Source organism: Leptodactylus fuscus, chromosome 2 (assembly GCF_031893055.1).
Source record: "Leptodactylus fuscus isolate aLepFus1 chromosome 2, aLepFus1.hap2, whole genome shotgun sequence".
Taxonomy (NCBI): Eukaryota; Metazoa; Chordata; class Amphibia; order Anura; family Leptodactylidae; genus Leptodactylus; species Leptodactylus fuscus.
The window spans coordinates 7,445,177-7,461,516 of NC_134266.1; the positions used below are offsets into that span (position 1 = coordinate 7,445,177).

Here is a 16,340-nt window from a genome sequence, read left to right on the forward strand (position 1 = left end):
TTGAAAGATATGTGATGATGTAGAAAGGATAATGACAGGCTGATACTTGGGGTACAGGATAATGACAGGCTGATACTTGGGGTACAGGATAATGACAGGCTGACACTTGGGGTACAGGATAATGACAGGCTGATACTTGGGGTACAGGATAATGACAGGCTGATACTTGGGGTACAGGATAATGACAGGCTGACACTTGGGGTGCTGGATAATGACAGGCTGATACTCGGGGTACAGGATAATGACAGGCTGATACTCGGGGTACAGGATAATGACAGGCTGATACTTGGGGTGCTGGATAATGACAGGCTGATACTTGGGGTACAGGATAATGACAGGCTGACACTTGGGGTGCTGGATAATGACAGGCTGATACTTGGGGTACAGGATAATGACAGACTGATACTTGGGGTGCTGGATAATGACAGGCTGATACTTGGGGTACAGGATAATGACAGGCTGATACTTGGGGTACAGGATAATGACAGGCTGATACTTGGGGTACAGGGTAATGACAGGCTGATACTTGGGGTACAGGATAATGACAGGCTGATACTTGGGGTACAGGATAATGACAGGCTGATACTTGGGGTACAGGATAATGACAGGCTGATACTTGGGGTACAGGATAATGACAGGCTGATACTTGGGGTACAGGATAATGACAGGCTGATACTTGGGGTACAGGATAATGACAGGCTGATACTTGGGGTACAGGATAATGACAGGCTGATACTTGGGGTACAGGATAATGACAGGCTGACACTTGGGGTACAGGGTAATGACAGGCTGATACTTGGGGTACAGGATAATGACAGGCTGATACTTGGGGTACAGGATAATGACAGGCTGACACTTGGGGTACAGGGTAATGACAGACTGATACTTGGGGTACAGGATAATGACAGGCTGATACTTGGGGTACAGGATAATGACAGGCTGATACTTGGGGTACAGGATAATGACAGGCTGATACTTGGGGTACAGGATAATGACAGGCTGATACTCGGGGTACAGGATAATGACAGGCTGATACTTGGGGTACAGGATAATGACAGGCTGATACTCGGGGTACAGGATAATGACAGGCTGACACTTGGGGTGCTGGATAATGACAGGCTGATACTCGGGGTACAGGATAATGACAGGCTGATACTCGGGGTACAGGATAATGACAGGCTGATACTTGGGGTGCTGGATAATGACAGGCTGATACTTGGGGTACAGGATAATGACAGGCTGACACTTGGGGTGCTGGATAATGACAGGCTGATACTTGGGGTACAGGATAATGACAGACTGATACTTGGGGTGCTGGATAATGACAGGCTGATACTTGGGGTACAGGATAATGACAGGCTGATACTTGGGGTACAGGATAATGACAGGCTGATACTTGGGGTACAGGGTAATGACAGGCTGATACTTGGGGTACAGGATAATGACAGGCTGATACTTGGGGTACAGGATAATGACAGGCTGATACTTGGGGTACAGGATAATGACAGGCTGATACTTGGGGTACAGGATAATGACAGGCTGATACTTGGGGTACAGGATAATGACAGGCTGATACTTGGGGTACAGGATAATGACAGGCTGATACTTGGGGTACAGGATAATGACAGGCTGATACTTGGGGTACAGGATAATGACAGGCTGATACTTGGGGTACAGGATAATGACAGGCTGACACTTGGGGTACAGGGTAATGACAGACTGATACTTGGGGTACAGGATAATGACAGGCTGATACTTGGGGTACAGGATAATGACAGGCTGATACTTGGGGTACAGGATAATGACAGGCTGATACTTGGGGTACAGGATAATGACAGGCTGATACTCGGGGTACAGGATAATGACAGGCTGATACTTGGGGTACAGGATAATGACAGGCTGATACTTGGGGTACAGGATAATGACAGGCTGATACTTGGGGTACAGGATAATGACAGGCTGATACTTGGGGTACAGGATAATGACAGGCTGATACTTGGGGTACAGGGTAATGACAGGCTGATACTCAGGGTCCAGGTCCAGGTCTGTGTGTCTCTGTAGTGTAGACTCAGGTGTGTTGCTGATCTTTCGCGGTGTATCTTATTACACTTCTTTGTGGTTGTTTATGCGGAGAAGAATCTGAGCGATGACTGATGTAAAAGCTGAAGATTAACTAAAAAATTCCTTGTCCGGTCAGAAATCTTTTCATTTCCTGTTCTTCGGTCTCTCGGATTCTCTTTTGTGTCTCTCGCAGTTTAATAACTTTCCAGCCAGGATATTACAGTGAAATTCTCAGGTTCTCGGATAATATTCTCGGTCTTATCTTCTATAGGATAGAACATCGAGAACCTTGCAAAAATATTTTCAAAAAGCAATACTCTTTTTGTATTCTTCAGCCTTTCAGCCCCTTTCCCCTCATCAACTCGTCATTCTGGAAAACCAAGGGTTAAATTCTCCTGGCGTTATATCGCCGGGTCCGCCCTGTCTTAAAGGATTAATCCATTTTATTTTTCTTCAGATTTTGGCGCAGGTGTAAAAAAATTCCATTAGCGTTAAACATAATTGGAAGTCATTGCTACATGTGTTATCGACGTGATGGTCAGGTCTGGCTTCCATCTTTCTTTTTACATTTACTTTCCCCGTTTCTCAATTCTCCTTCCATCCGAAAATATCTGAATACTCAAAGGGCGAGTTTGTTCTGGAGAAGTCTTGAGATGCGGGAGGAAGGTAATTGCCTTCATCAGGAGGTCTGAGCGCGGTGAGAGATTATCATTAGTAACAAAAAAATTGCCAAAACATTCCGTCGTCGAGGCCTCCCGGTATAATGAGCAGAACAGGTTGATGTTAATGATCCTCTCATTAAAGTCATTTCCTGGCCCGTCCCCGTCATTCTCCAATAAATGGCTCTATTGATTGGTCTTATTGAGGTCATCATCATCCGACGTCTTCTTCTTCCTGACTGGAGAAATTCCACCGAGTGATGTTAGGCTATAAATATAGGGCCAGGAGGAAAAATATATTTTATAAATTTTGATCATGAAAAATGGAGAACTAGAAAAAAAAAAATCAAAAATTTTTACCCTGCTACACTGCACCAAATACTCAGCTGTGAGGGCCGTCTACTACCAAAGACTCTCTGCCCACATCCCAGACGAGAAGAGGAAACTCTACATCCTACTGGGAGAAGAAGAGGAGACCACTGTGGAGATCGCTGCCCAATACGTGTCCAGCTGTCACCAAATAAGAGGAAGATGAGACTCCAGGGACTGTTATACCTCAAACCACCCCACCCCCACCTCCCCATATAGCGGTCACCAACTAAGAGGAAGATGAGACTCCACGGACTGTTATACCCCAAACCACCCCACCCCACCTCCCCATATAGCGGTCACCAACTAAGAGGAAGATGAGACTCCACGGACTGTTATATTCTAGATTTTATTGCCAATTGGGTCCATTTTGGATATGAATTCAAAAACTTTGTAGACATGTTGGCTTCATGGTTCCAGGGATTTGAGTAGAAACCTTCAACACTCCTAAAATGATTGGTGCCACCATCACCCTGAACCCCATAGGGAGCCCCGCCAATGTCATTTTCTAACATTTCCGTGACCTATGAGAAGTGTCCTTCAGATCTTGCTCTGAATCATTTCAGAGAACAGTGGTTAGGGCCTGACGTTTTGTTTTCTAAAAAGTTTCTTCTCATGGGTGAAATGGCTCACGGAATAGTCAAAATGCTAAAATCTACAGTAAAGGACCAACCCCTGGAGGTTTTATATTTTATCTGTTTCAAAAACCTAAAATGATTGAAATCTGGTTGGGATTTTTTAGGTCAATTGACCGTTCCTTGGTAAAAAATGACCATGTATTCTACTGAAATTTTTGTAAGAAGCTCCATTTTTGGTTGTCGTTGTAGACCCTCATTATACATTGTATTATTTTGTTGGTTAATCAAATGGGTTGGTCAAGATCTGGAGACAATTCTCTGACGACCATCTCACTTATTACCACCAGTTTTTGGGTGGACCCTTTGGTTAGCTGGGAACAGACTGGCATGGACTGGTTGGGTTGTCTAAACGGATGACATTTTGTTACAGGGCCTTCACCCCCTACACCCCACCTATTGAAGTTGCCGAATCCTTGTCCTCTGTAGCAGATCACAGCCTTCTTTTCCCCTCTACGTTCTGGAGAACATTGCTGAGGTTTTCGTTAATACCAGACACTGAGAGAAGAAGCCAAATACTCGGAGTAAACTTTTTTCTTGCACATTTTTTCCTTTTCATGTGTCAGGAGCTTCATCTGGGTTTGTTTTGCTCCCCCCGTAGAGAAAATATAAAAAAGAAAAAACTTGGGAGAGAAAAATGAGAACTTGGCGCTATTATTTATTTTTTTTATTTGCTTGATTGGAAAGTCAGAAAACTCGTACATTCCTACACGATGATTAAAGGGGAAGTCTGATTGCCCTCAATGGGGGCCTTTATTGCTCCTGGATTACATGTTGCCGACTCAATTTACGTAAATTTTCTTGCTCGTTGAGCTAAATTGACAAGTAACTTTGTAATATTTATTTGAAATGTTTGGCTATGTTTTTGTACGATTTTGTGTTGTGTCACTTGTAACGGGCGCGTTCCTTATCGTTGGGTTGTTTTTGCTTTGTTGGACGGGACGTACGTTAATCTTAATTTGTGGTCAACTGTAAGTTTCCGTCACTGCCCACCCCCCCTTCTCCGTGTTAAGACAACCCTCCTCCTTCTATTCTTGCTGAGGTTTCTGAACTTTTCTTGAATGTTTTTGAATTTTGGTCTTTTCTTTGTGATGTTGTTGTAGAGCGATGAGTTTCGGGTGATCCGTGGCTTCGCTGCCTTCCAGGAATAACACCACATCACAGAAATCTATAGCAGACAGTTCACAGCTGAACTTTGTTTAATAACCTCAGAAAACAGGCTTGAGTTGCAAAAACTTCCGAGCCCCTTATAGACCATCCAGAGGAGGAAATGTTTAAGTCAAGAGGCTGTGTCCTAAAAAGTTACTTGATCTATGGCCATGAGAAATGTGATCCAATCAACGTGAACCCCTGCCGACCGGATGAACAGTTGCTCTAGAACATTTTGTTTGGGTCATGGCTTCTTGTATTATCTCCTTTCAGGTTTATTATCTTCTACTCTTTTTAGGATAATTTTCACAGTCGAATTAGTCTCAGCCTGGTCGTTGGTGGACAATTGGCCTAAATTTGGTCAAGGCTCCACATGATGGTTTGATCTGACTTTTGAATGTCTATGCCAGATCATGGAGGACCTTTTAGATGGTTTCTCCATCTTCATTGTTGTCCTTAGAAGATCTTCAAGATTGTTTTTGTGGTCGTGAGAAAACTCAACTTGGAAAAAATGGATTAAGACGATGACCTAGAACAGATTGGTTGGAGACCATGACAACTTGATGTCCAAAGACCGGAAGACAAGTTTGGGTCTTCTGGATAACCAATGTGGTCACCTTCTTGTAGGGCACGCCTATTAAATATCCATTGTCCAAATGTTCAGATATTCCTTCTGACCGCTCCATACACATGCACTCTTGGCCAAGCTTGTTCTCAGTGGGGAGCTTGATCCTTCTTTTCCTCAACATCTGTCACGGGGGAGAGTCACGAGTCTCCCATACACATTAGATACTCAGCTTTTCTATGACTTGACTGGAGTGAATCCCAGATCTTCCGTGCCACCCGATGGCTACCCAAGTTCTTAAGTCCTTGCTCAGTTCTTGCTCCGGGCACGAGTGCTATGTACTGTTTAGTGGAGGATGTAATGTGTTTGTTACAATTGACACTGTTCCGCTGTCAGACTAGTAAACACTGGCTTAGTGACATTCCTCTCGGAGCACGATCCCAATGTTTATATTCGGTGGGCGGCTGTAGACGTCTTGGCGTATCCCGGCGTACTGTCTGTGTGTGTCTTAAGGAGGTCCTCTCTTCTAGCCCTCCATATCTTCTTCCAAGAGCCTATCAGACCAAGTATCCTTACAGAATCGGTTCTAGCTTAGAGTCACGAATAACCCGACATGATTTACGAGCAGATCTTCTGGACTCCCCCAGTACAAAGAGAACTTTTGATTTTTTGGGGGAATTTTTTTTTTTGTAAATTTAATTAAAAGCAGAAAGTCTTGTTACTTCTCGTGTCAGGTCACGGAGCGATGTGTGTCTAGAACTTAGATCTCGCTAGGGATGTAAGAACCGTATGTTGGCCGGGAGTGTTGGCCCCTCTTGCGCGCCTTGGCCTTACTTCTTGCCTGCTTTCCATCCAGGCGCAGGAAGGAGAAAAAAGAAAAACTCAGCTGCCAGTTTTAGGGAGGGAGAAGAGGGGGGAAATGTGACTGGAAGGGGAGACTGTTAAATTGGGGACCCGGCCAATGATGACAGAAAAAAAGCGGAGTGTCTGAGATGTGTATAGGAGCGGTGGAGAACAGGCCCGTGATTGATGGGATCTGGCTGATAGGCCCCGGGCTTGGAATGTGCGCTGGGAGATTGCTAGAAAAACAGTTCCTAATGGATTTCTCAAATGTACCAGTATGCAGGCCGGGCCAGAAACCAGAGCCAGCTTACCCGGATTTTTCCATTCTACAGTAACAGAGGCCCTCGTCGCTCCTCCCTGCACACATTAACCTCTTGTTGGCCAAGTTTTCCTTCTTAGAAGCCCCATAAGGCCGCGGACTCAGCATTTAGAGTATACAATGGCTTTTCTTGGTGATTGAATACAATTCCAAGACTACAGTATAGACTGACATTCAAGTCAAGCAATTGAGAGGGAGAAAATTATCTCACCTGTAGCCATGTTGTGTCTCATTGACCACCTGGTTCAGACTCTAGATCCAATGCAGATGCTGATTTACTGTAAACCTTAGTGACGTTATGAGATGATGGTTATTATACGGTGTTAGATCTGTAGATATTGAACATCACTGGAAGTATTGATGTTACTGAGCACAAACCCCGTCCTGCCTGAGCACCGTCACCTATAAGTGTCCTCACCTATAACGATCCTGCAGATATTATATTTAGATTAATATTTATTGCCTATTGTTACAGATCTGCAGGATTTCAAGTTTGACACCCAGCACGTCATTGAAGTCGATGAAGGAAACACGGCCGTCATCGCCTGCAACTTACCGGAGAGTCACCCCAAGGCGCAAGTGAGGTACAGCGTCAAGCAAGAATGGCTGGAGACCTCCAGAGGTAAGAAAGACTCCTCTCCTGTGTGATACTGTATACTGAGCTGTATCTAATCCTACCCTGTGTGATATTGTATACTGAGCTGTGTATCTAATCCTCTCCTGTGTGATACTGTATACTGAGCTGTATCTAATCCTATCCTGTGTGATACTGTATACTGAGCTGTATCTAATCCTATCCTGTGTGATACTGTATACTGAGCTGTATCTAATCCTATCCTGTGTGATACTGTATACTGAGCTGTGTATCTAATCCTATCCTGTGTGATACTGTATACTGAGCTGTGTATCTAATCCTATCCTGTGTGATACTGTATACTGAGCTGTGTATCTAATCCTATCCTGTGTGATACTGTATACTGAGCTGTGTATCTAATCCTATCCTGTGTTATACTGTATACACTGAGCTGTATCTAATCCTATCCTGTGTGATACAGTATACTGAGCTGTGTATCTAATCCTATCCTGTGTGATACTGTATACTGAGCTGTATCTAATCCTATCCTGTGTGATACTGTATACTGAGCTGTGTATCTAATCCTATCCTGTGTGATACTGTATACTGAGCTGTGTATCTAATCCTATCCTGTGTGATACTGTATACTGAGCTGTGTATCTAATCCTATCCTGTGTGATACTGTATACTGAGCTATGTATCTAATCCTCTCCTGTGTGATACTGTATACTGAGCTGTGTATCTAATCCTATCCTGTGTGATACTGTATACTGAGCTGTGTATCTAATCCTATCCTGTGTGATACTGTATACTGAGCAGTGTATCTAATCCTATCCTGTGTGATACTGTATACTGAGCTGTGTATCTAATCCTATCCTGTGTGATACTGTATACTGAGCTGTGTATCTAATCCTATCCTGTGTGATACTGTATACTGAGCTGTGTATCTAATCCTATCCTGTGTGATACTGTATACTGAGCTGTGTATCTAATCCTATCCTGTGTGATACTGTATACTGAGCTGCTGTATCTAATCCTCTCCTGTGTGATACTGTATACTGACCTGTGTATCTAATCCTATCCTGTGTGATACTGTATACTGAGCTGTGTATCTAATCCTATCCTGTGTGATACTGTATACTGAGCTGTGTATCTAATCCTATCCTGTGTGATACTGTATACTGAGCTGTGTATCTAATCCTATCCTGTGTTATACTGTATACACTGAGCTGTATCTAATCCTATCCTGTGTGATACAGTATACTGAGCTGTGTATCTAATCCTATCCTGTGTGATACTGTGTACTGAGCTGTGTATCTAATCCTATCCTGTGTGATACTGTATACTGAGCTGTGTATCTAATCCTATCCTGTGTGATACGGTATACTGAGCTGTGTATCTAATCCTATCCTGTGTGATACAGTATACTGAGCTGTGTATCTAATCCTATCCTGTGTGATACAGTATACTGAGCTGTGTATCTAATCCTATCCTGTGTGATACTGTATACTGAGCTGTGTATCTAATCCTATCCTGTGTGATACTGTATACTGAGCTGTGTATCTAATCCTATCCTGTGTGATACAGTATACTGAGCTGTGTATCTAATCCTATCCTGTGTGATACTGTATACTGAGCTGTGTATCTAATCCTATCCTGTGTGATACTGTATACTGAGCTGTATCTAATCCTATCCTGTGTGATACTGTATAATGAGCTGTGTATCTAATCCTATCCTGTGTGATACTGTATACTGAGCTGTGTATCTAATCCTATCCTGTGTGATACTGTATACTGAGCTGTGTATCTAATCCTATCCTGTGTGATACTGTATACTGAGCTGTGTATCTAATCCTATCCTGTGTGATACTGTATACTGACCTGTGTATCTAATCCTATCCTGTGTGATACTGTATACTGAGCTGTGTATCTAATCCTATCCTGTGTGATACTGTATACTGAGCGGTGTATCTAATCCTATCCTGTGTGATACTGTATACTGAGCTGTGTATCTAATCCTATCCTGTGTGATACTGTATACTGAGCTGTGTATCTAATCCTATCCTGTGTGATACTGTATACTGAGCCGTGTATCTAATCCTATCCTGTGTGATACTGTATACTGAGCTGTGTATCTAATCCTATCCTGTGTGATACTGTATAATGAGCTGTGTATCTAATCCTATCCTGTGTGATACTGTATACTGAGCTGTATCTAATCCTATCCTGTGTGATACTGTATACTGAGCCGTGTATCTAATCCTATCCTGTGTGATACTGTATACTGAGCTGCTGTATCTAATCCTCTCCTGTGTGATACTGTATACTGAGCTGTGTATCTAATCCTATCCTGTGTGATACTGTATACTGAGCTGTGTATCTAATCCTATCCTGTGTGATACTGTATACTGAGCTGTATCTAATCCTATCCTGTGTGATACTGTATACTGAGCTGTATCTAATCCTATCCTGTGTGATACTGTATACTGAGCCGTGTATCTAATCCTATCCTGTGTGATACTGTATACTGAGCTGTATCTAATCCTATCCTGTGTGATACTGTATACTGAGCTGTGTATCTAATCCTATCCTGTGTGATACTGTATACCGAGCTGTGTATCTAATCCTATCCTGTGTGATACTGTATACTGAGCTGTGTATCTAATCCTCTCCTGTGTGATACTGTATACTGAGCTGTGTATCTAATCCTATCCTGTGTGATACTGTATACTGAGCTGTGTATCTAATCCTATCCTGTGTGATACTGTACTGTATACTGAGCTGTGTATCTAATCCTATCCTGTGTGATACTATAGGTTGAGCTGTGTATTTAAGCCTATCCTGTGTGATACTGTATACTGAGCTGTGTATCTAATCCTATCCTGTGTGATACTGTATACTGAGCTGTGTATTTAATCCTATCCTGTGTGATACTGTATACTGAGCTGTGTATCTAATCCTATCCTGTGTGATACTGTATACTGAGCTGTGTATCTAATCCTATCCTGTGTGATACTGTATACTGAGCTGTATCTAATCCTATCCTGTGTGATACTGTATACTGAGCCGTGTATCTAATCCTATCCTGTGTGATACTGTATACTGAGCTGCTGTATCTAATCCTCTCCTGTGTGATACTGTATACTGAGCTGTGTATCTAATCCTATCCTGTGTGATACTGTATACTGAGCTGTATCTAATCCTATCCTGTGTGATACTGTATACTGAGCTGCTGTATCTAATCCTCTCCTGTGTGATACTGTATACTGAGCTGTATCTAATCCTATCCTGTGTGATACTGTATACTGAGCTGTGTATCTAATCCTATCCTGTGTGATACTGTATACCGAGCTGTGTATCTAATCCTATCCTGTGTGATACTGTATACTGAGCTGTGTATCTAATCCTCTCCTGTGTGATACTGTATACTGAGCTGTGTATCTAATCCTATCCTGTGTGATACTGTATACTGAGCTGTGTATCTAATCCTATCCTGTGTGATACTGTATACTGAGCTGTGTATCTAATCCTATCCTGTGTGATACTGTATACTGAGCTGTGTATCTAATCCTATCCTGTGTGATACTGTATACTGAGCTGTGTATCTAATCCTATCCTGTGTGATACTGTATACTGAGCTGTGTATCTAATCCTATCCTGTGTGATACTGTATACTGAGCTGTGTATCTAATCCTATCCTGTGTGATACTGTATACTGAGCTGTGTATCTAATACTACCCTGTGTGATACTGTATACTGAGCTGTGTATCTAATCCTATCCTGTGTGATACTGTATACTGAGCTGTGTATCTAATCCTATCCTGTGTGATACTGTATACTGAGCTGTGTATCTAATCCTATCCTGTGTGATACTGTATACTGAGCCGTGTATCTAATCCTATCCTGTGTGATACTGTATACTGAGCCGTGTATCTTATCCTCTCCTGTGTGATACAGTATACTGAGCCGTGTATCTAATCCTATCCTGTGTGATACTGTATACTGAGCTGTGTATCTAATCCTATCCTGTGTGATACTGTATACTGAGCCGTGTATCTAATCCTATCCTGTGTGATACTGTATACTGAGCTGTGTATCTAATCCTATCCTGTGTGATACTGTATACTGAGCTGTGTATCTAAGCCTCTCCTGTGTGATACTGTATACTGAGCTGTGTATCTAATCCTCTCCTGTGTGATACTGTATACTGAGCTGTGTATCTAATCCTATCCTGTGTGATACTGTATACTGAGCTGTGTATCTAATCCTATCCTGTGTGATACTGTATACTGAGCTGTGTATCTAATCCTATCCTGTGTGATACTGTATACTGAGCTGTGTATCTAATCCTATCCTGTGTGATACTATAGGTTGAGCTGTGTATTTAATCCTATCCTGTGTGATACTGTACTGTATACTGAGCTGTGTATCTAATCCTATCCTGTGTGATACTATAGGTTGAGCTGTGTATCTAATCCTATCCTGTGTGATACTGTACTGTATACTGAGCTGTGTATCTAATCCTATCCTGTGTGATACTGTATACTGAGCTGTGTATTTAAGCCTATCCTGTGTGATACTGTATACTGAGCTGTGTATCTAATCCTATCCTGTGTGATACTGTATACTGAGCTGTGTATCTAATCCTATCCTGTGTGATACTATAGGTTGAGCTGTGTATTTAATCCTATCCTGTGTGATACTGTATACTGAGCTGTGTATCTAATCCTATCCTGTGTGATACTGTATACTGAGCTGTGTATCTAATCCTATCCTGTGTGATACTGTATACTGAGCTGTGTATCTAATCCTATCCTGTGTGATACTGTATACTGAGCTGTGTATCTAATCCTATCCTGTGTGATACTATAGGTTGAGCTGTGTATTTAATCCTATCCTGTGTGATACTGTATACTGAGCTGTGTATCTAATCCTATCCTGTGTGATACTGTATACTGAGCTGTGTATCTAATCCTATCCTGTGTGATACTGTATACTGAGCTGTGTATCTAATCCTATCCTGTGTGATACTGTATACTGAGCTGTGTATCTAATCCTATCCTGTGTGATACTGTATACTGAGCGGTGTATCTAATCCTATCCTGTGTGATACTGTATACTGAGCTGTGTATCTAATCCTATCCTGTGTGATACTGTATACTGAGCCGTGTATCTAATCCTATCCTGTGTGATACTGTATACTGAGCTGCTGTATCTAATCCTCTCCTGTGTGATACTGTATACTGAGCTGTGTATCTAATCCTATCCTGTGTGATACTGTATACTGAGCTGTGTATCTAATCCTATCCTGTGTGATACTGTATACTGAGCTGTATCTAATCCTATCCTGTGTGATACTGTATACTGAGCTGTATCTAATCCTATCCTGTGTGATACTGTATACTGAGCCGTGTATCTAATCCTATCCTGTGTGATACTGTATACTGAGCTGTATCTAATCCTATCCTGTGTGATACTGTATACTGAGCTGTGTATCTAATCCTATCCTGTGTGATACTGTATACCGAGCTGTGTATCTAATCCTATCCTGTGTGATACTGTATACTGAGCTGTGTATCTAATCCTCTCCTGTGTGATACTGTATACTGAGCTGTGTATCTAATCCTATCCTGTGTGATACTGTATACTGAGCTGTGTATCTAATCCTATCCTGTGTGATACTGTATACTGAGCTGTGTATCTAATCCTATCCTGTGTGATACTGTATACTGATCTGTGTATCTAATCCTATCCTGTGTGATACTGTATACTGAGCTGTGTATCTAATCCTATCCTGTGTGATACTGTATACTGAGCCGTGTATCTAATCCTATCCTGTGTGATACTGTATACTGAGCTGTGTATCTAATCCTATCCTGTGTGATACTGTATACTGAGCTGTGTATCTAAGCCTCTCCTGTGTGATACTGTATACTGAGCTGTGTATCTAATCCTCTCCTGTGTGATACTGTATACTGAGCTGTGTATCTAATCCTATCCTGTGTGATACTGTATACTGAGCTGTATCTAATCCTATCCTGTGTGATACTGTATACTGAGCCGTGTATCTAATCCTATCCTGTGTGATACTGTATACTGAGCTGCTGTATCTAATCCTCTCCTGTGTGATACTGTATACTGAGCTGTGTATCTAATCCTATCCTGTGTGATACTGTATACTGAGCTGTGTATCTAATCCTATCCTGTGTGATACTGTATACTGAGCTGTATCTAATCCTATCCTGTGTGATACTGTATACTGAGCTGTATCTAATCCTATCCTGTGTGATACTGTATACTGAGCCGTGTATCTAATCCTATCCTGTGTGATACTGTATACTGAGCTGTATCTAATCCTATCCTGTGTGATACTGTATACTGAGCTGTGTATCTAATCCTATCCTGTGTGATACTGTATACCGAGCTGTGTATCTAATCCTATCCTGTGTGATACTGTATACTGAGCTGTGTATCTAATCCTCTCCTGTGTGATACTGTATACTGAGCTGTGTATCTAATCCTATCCTGTGTGATACTGTATACTGAGCTGTGTATCTAATCCTATCCTGTGTGATACTGTATACTGAGCTGTGTATCTAATCCTATCCTGTGTGATACTGTATACTGAGCTGTGTATCTAATCCTATCCTGTGTGATACTGTATACTGAGCTGTGTATCTAATCCTATCCTGTGTGATACTGTATACTGAGCTGTGTATCTAATCCTATCCTGTGTGATACTGTATACTGAGCTGTGTTTCTAATACTACCCTGTGTGATACTGTATACTGAGCTGTGTATCTAATCCTATCCTGTGTGATACTGTATACTGAGCTGTGTATCTAATCCTATCCTGTGTGATACTGTATACTGAGCTGTGTATCTAATCCTATCCTGTGTGATACTGTATACTGAGCCGTGTATCTAATCCTATCCTGTGTGATACTGTATACTGAGCCGTGTATCTTATCCTCTCCTGTGTGATACAGTATACTGAGCCGTGTATCTAATCCTATCCTGTGTGATACTGTATACTGAGCTGTGTATCTAATCCTATCCTGTGTGATACTGTATACTGAGCTGTGTATCTAATCCTATCCTGTGTGATACTGTATACTGAGCTGTGTATCTAATACTACCCTGTGTGATACTGTATACTGAGCTGTGTATCTAATCCTATCCTGTGTGATACTGTATACTGAGCTGTGTATCTAATCCTATCCTGTGTGATACTGTATACTGAGCTGTATCTAATCCTATCCTGTGTGATACTGTATACTGAGCCGTGTATCTAATCCTATCCTGTGTGATACTGTATACTGAGCTGTATCTAATCCTCTCCTGTGTGATACTGTATACTGAGCTGTGTATCTAATCCTATCCTGTGTGATACTGTATACCGAGCTGTGTATCTAATCCTATCCTGTGTGATACTGTATACTGAGCTGTGTATCTAATCCTCTCCTGTGTGATACTGTATACTGAGCTGTGTATCTAATCCTATCCTGTGTGATACTGTATACTGAGCTGTGTATCTAATCCTATCCTGTGTGATACTGTATACTGAGCTGTGTATTTAATCCTATCCTGTGTGATACTGTATACTGAGCTGTGTATCTAATCCTATCCTGTGTGATACTGTATACTGAGCTGTGTATCTAATCCTATCCTGTGTGATACTGTATACTGAGCTGTATCTAATCCTATCCTGTGTGATACTGTATACTGAGCCGTGTATCTAATCCTATCCTGTGTGATACTGTATACTGAGCTGCTGTATCTAATTCTCTCCTGTGTGATACTGTATACTGAGCTGTGTATCTAATCCTATCCTGTGTGATACTGTATACTGAGCTGTATCTAATCCTATCCTGTGTGATACTGTATACTGAGCCGTGTATCTAATCCTATCCTGTGTGATACTGTATACTGAGCTGTATCTAATCCTATCCTGTGTGATACTGTATACTGAGCTGTGTATCTAATCCTATCCTGTGTGATACTGTATACCGAGCTGTGTATCTAATCCTATCCTGTGTGATACTGTATACTGAGCTGTGTATCTAATCCTCTCCTGTGTGATACTGTATACTGAGCTGTGTATCTAATCCTATCCTGTGTGATACTGTATACTGAGCTGTGTATCTAATCCTATCCTGTGTGATACTGTATACTGAGCTGTGTATCTAATCCTATCCTGTGTGATACTGTATACTGAGCTGTGTATCTAATCCTATCCTGTGTGATACTGTATACTGAGCTGTGTATCTAATCCTATCCTGTGTGATACTGTATACTGAGCTGTGTATCTAATCCTATCCTGTGTGATACTGTATACTGAGCTGTGTATCTAATCCTATCCTGTGTGATACTGTATACTGAGCCGTGTATCTAATCCTATCCTGTGTGATACTGTATACTGAGCCGTGTATCTTATCCTCTCCTGTGTGATACAGTATACTGAGCCGTGTATCTAATCCTATCCTGTGTGATACTGTATACTGAGCCGTGTATCTAATCCTATCCTGTGTGATACTGTATACTGAGCCGTGTATCTAATCCTATCCTGTGTGATACTGTATACTGAGCTGTGTATCTAATCCTATCCTGTGTGATACTGTATACTGAGCTGTGTATCTAAGCCTCTCCTGTGTGATACTGTATACTGAGCTGTGTATCTAATCCTCTCCTGTGTGATACTGTATACTGAGCTGTGTATCTAATCCTATCCTGTGTGATACTGTATACTGAGCTGTGTATCTAATCCTATCCTGTGTGATACTGTATACTGAGCTGTGTATCTAATCCTATCCTGTGTGATACTGTATACTGAGCTGTGTATCTAATCCTATCCTGTGTGATACTATAGGTTGAGCTGTGTATTTAATCCTATCCTGTGTGATACTGTATACTGAGCTGTGTATCTAATCCTATCCTGTGTGATACTGTATACTGAGCTGTGTATCTAATCCTATCCTGTGTGATACTGTATACTGAGCTGTGTATCTAATCCTATCCTGTGTGATACTGTATACTGAGCTGTGTATCTAATCCTATCCTGTGTGATACTATAGGTTGAGCTGTGTATTTAATCCTATCCTGTGTGATACTGTATACTGAGCTGTGTATCTAATCCTATCCTGTGTGATACTGTATACTGAGCCGA

At 41.8% G+C, this 16,340-nt stretch overlaps 1 protein-coding gene across 1 annotated transcript in view; it reads left to right on the forward strand.

The window, feature by feature from the left end:
* The window catches only part of BOC (BOC cell adhesion associated, oncogene regulated), a 68,648-nt gene that overhangs the window by 34,692 nt on the left and 17,616 nt on the right, over positions 1-16,340 (forward strand). The window contains exon 4 of the mRNA XM_075263323.1: positions 7,076-7,222. Within this exon, the coding sequence (XP_075119424.1) occupies positions 7,076-7,222 (147 nt within the window). The remainder of the gene's footprint in view (positions 1-7,075; positions 7,223-16,340) is intronic.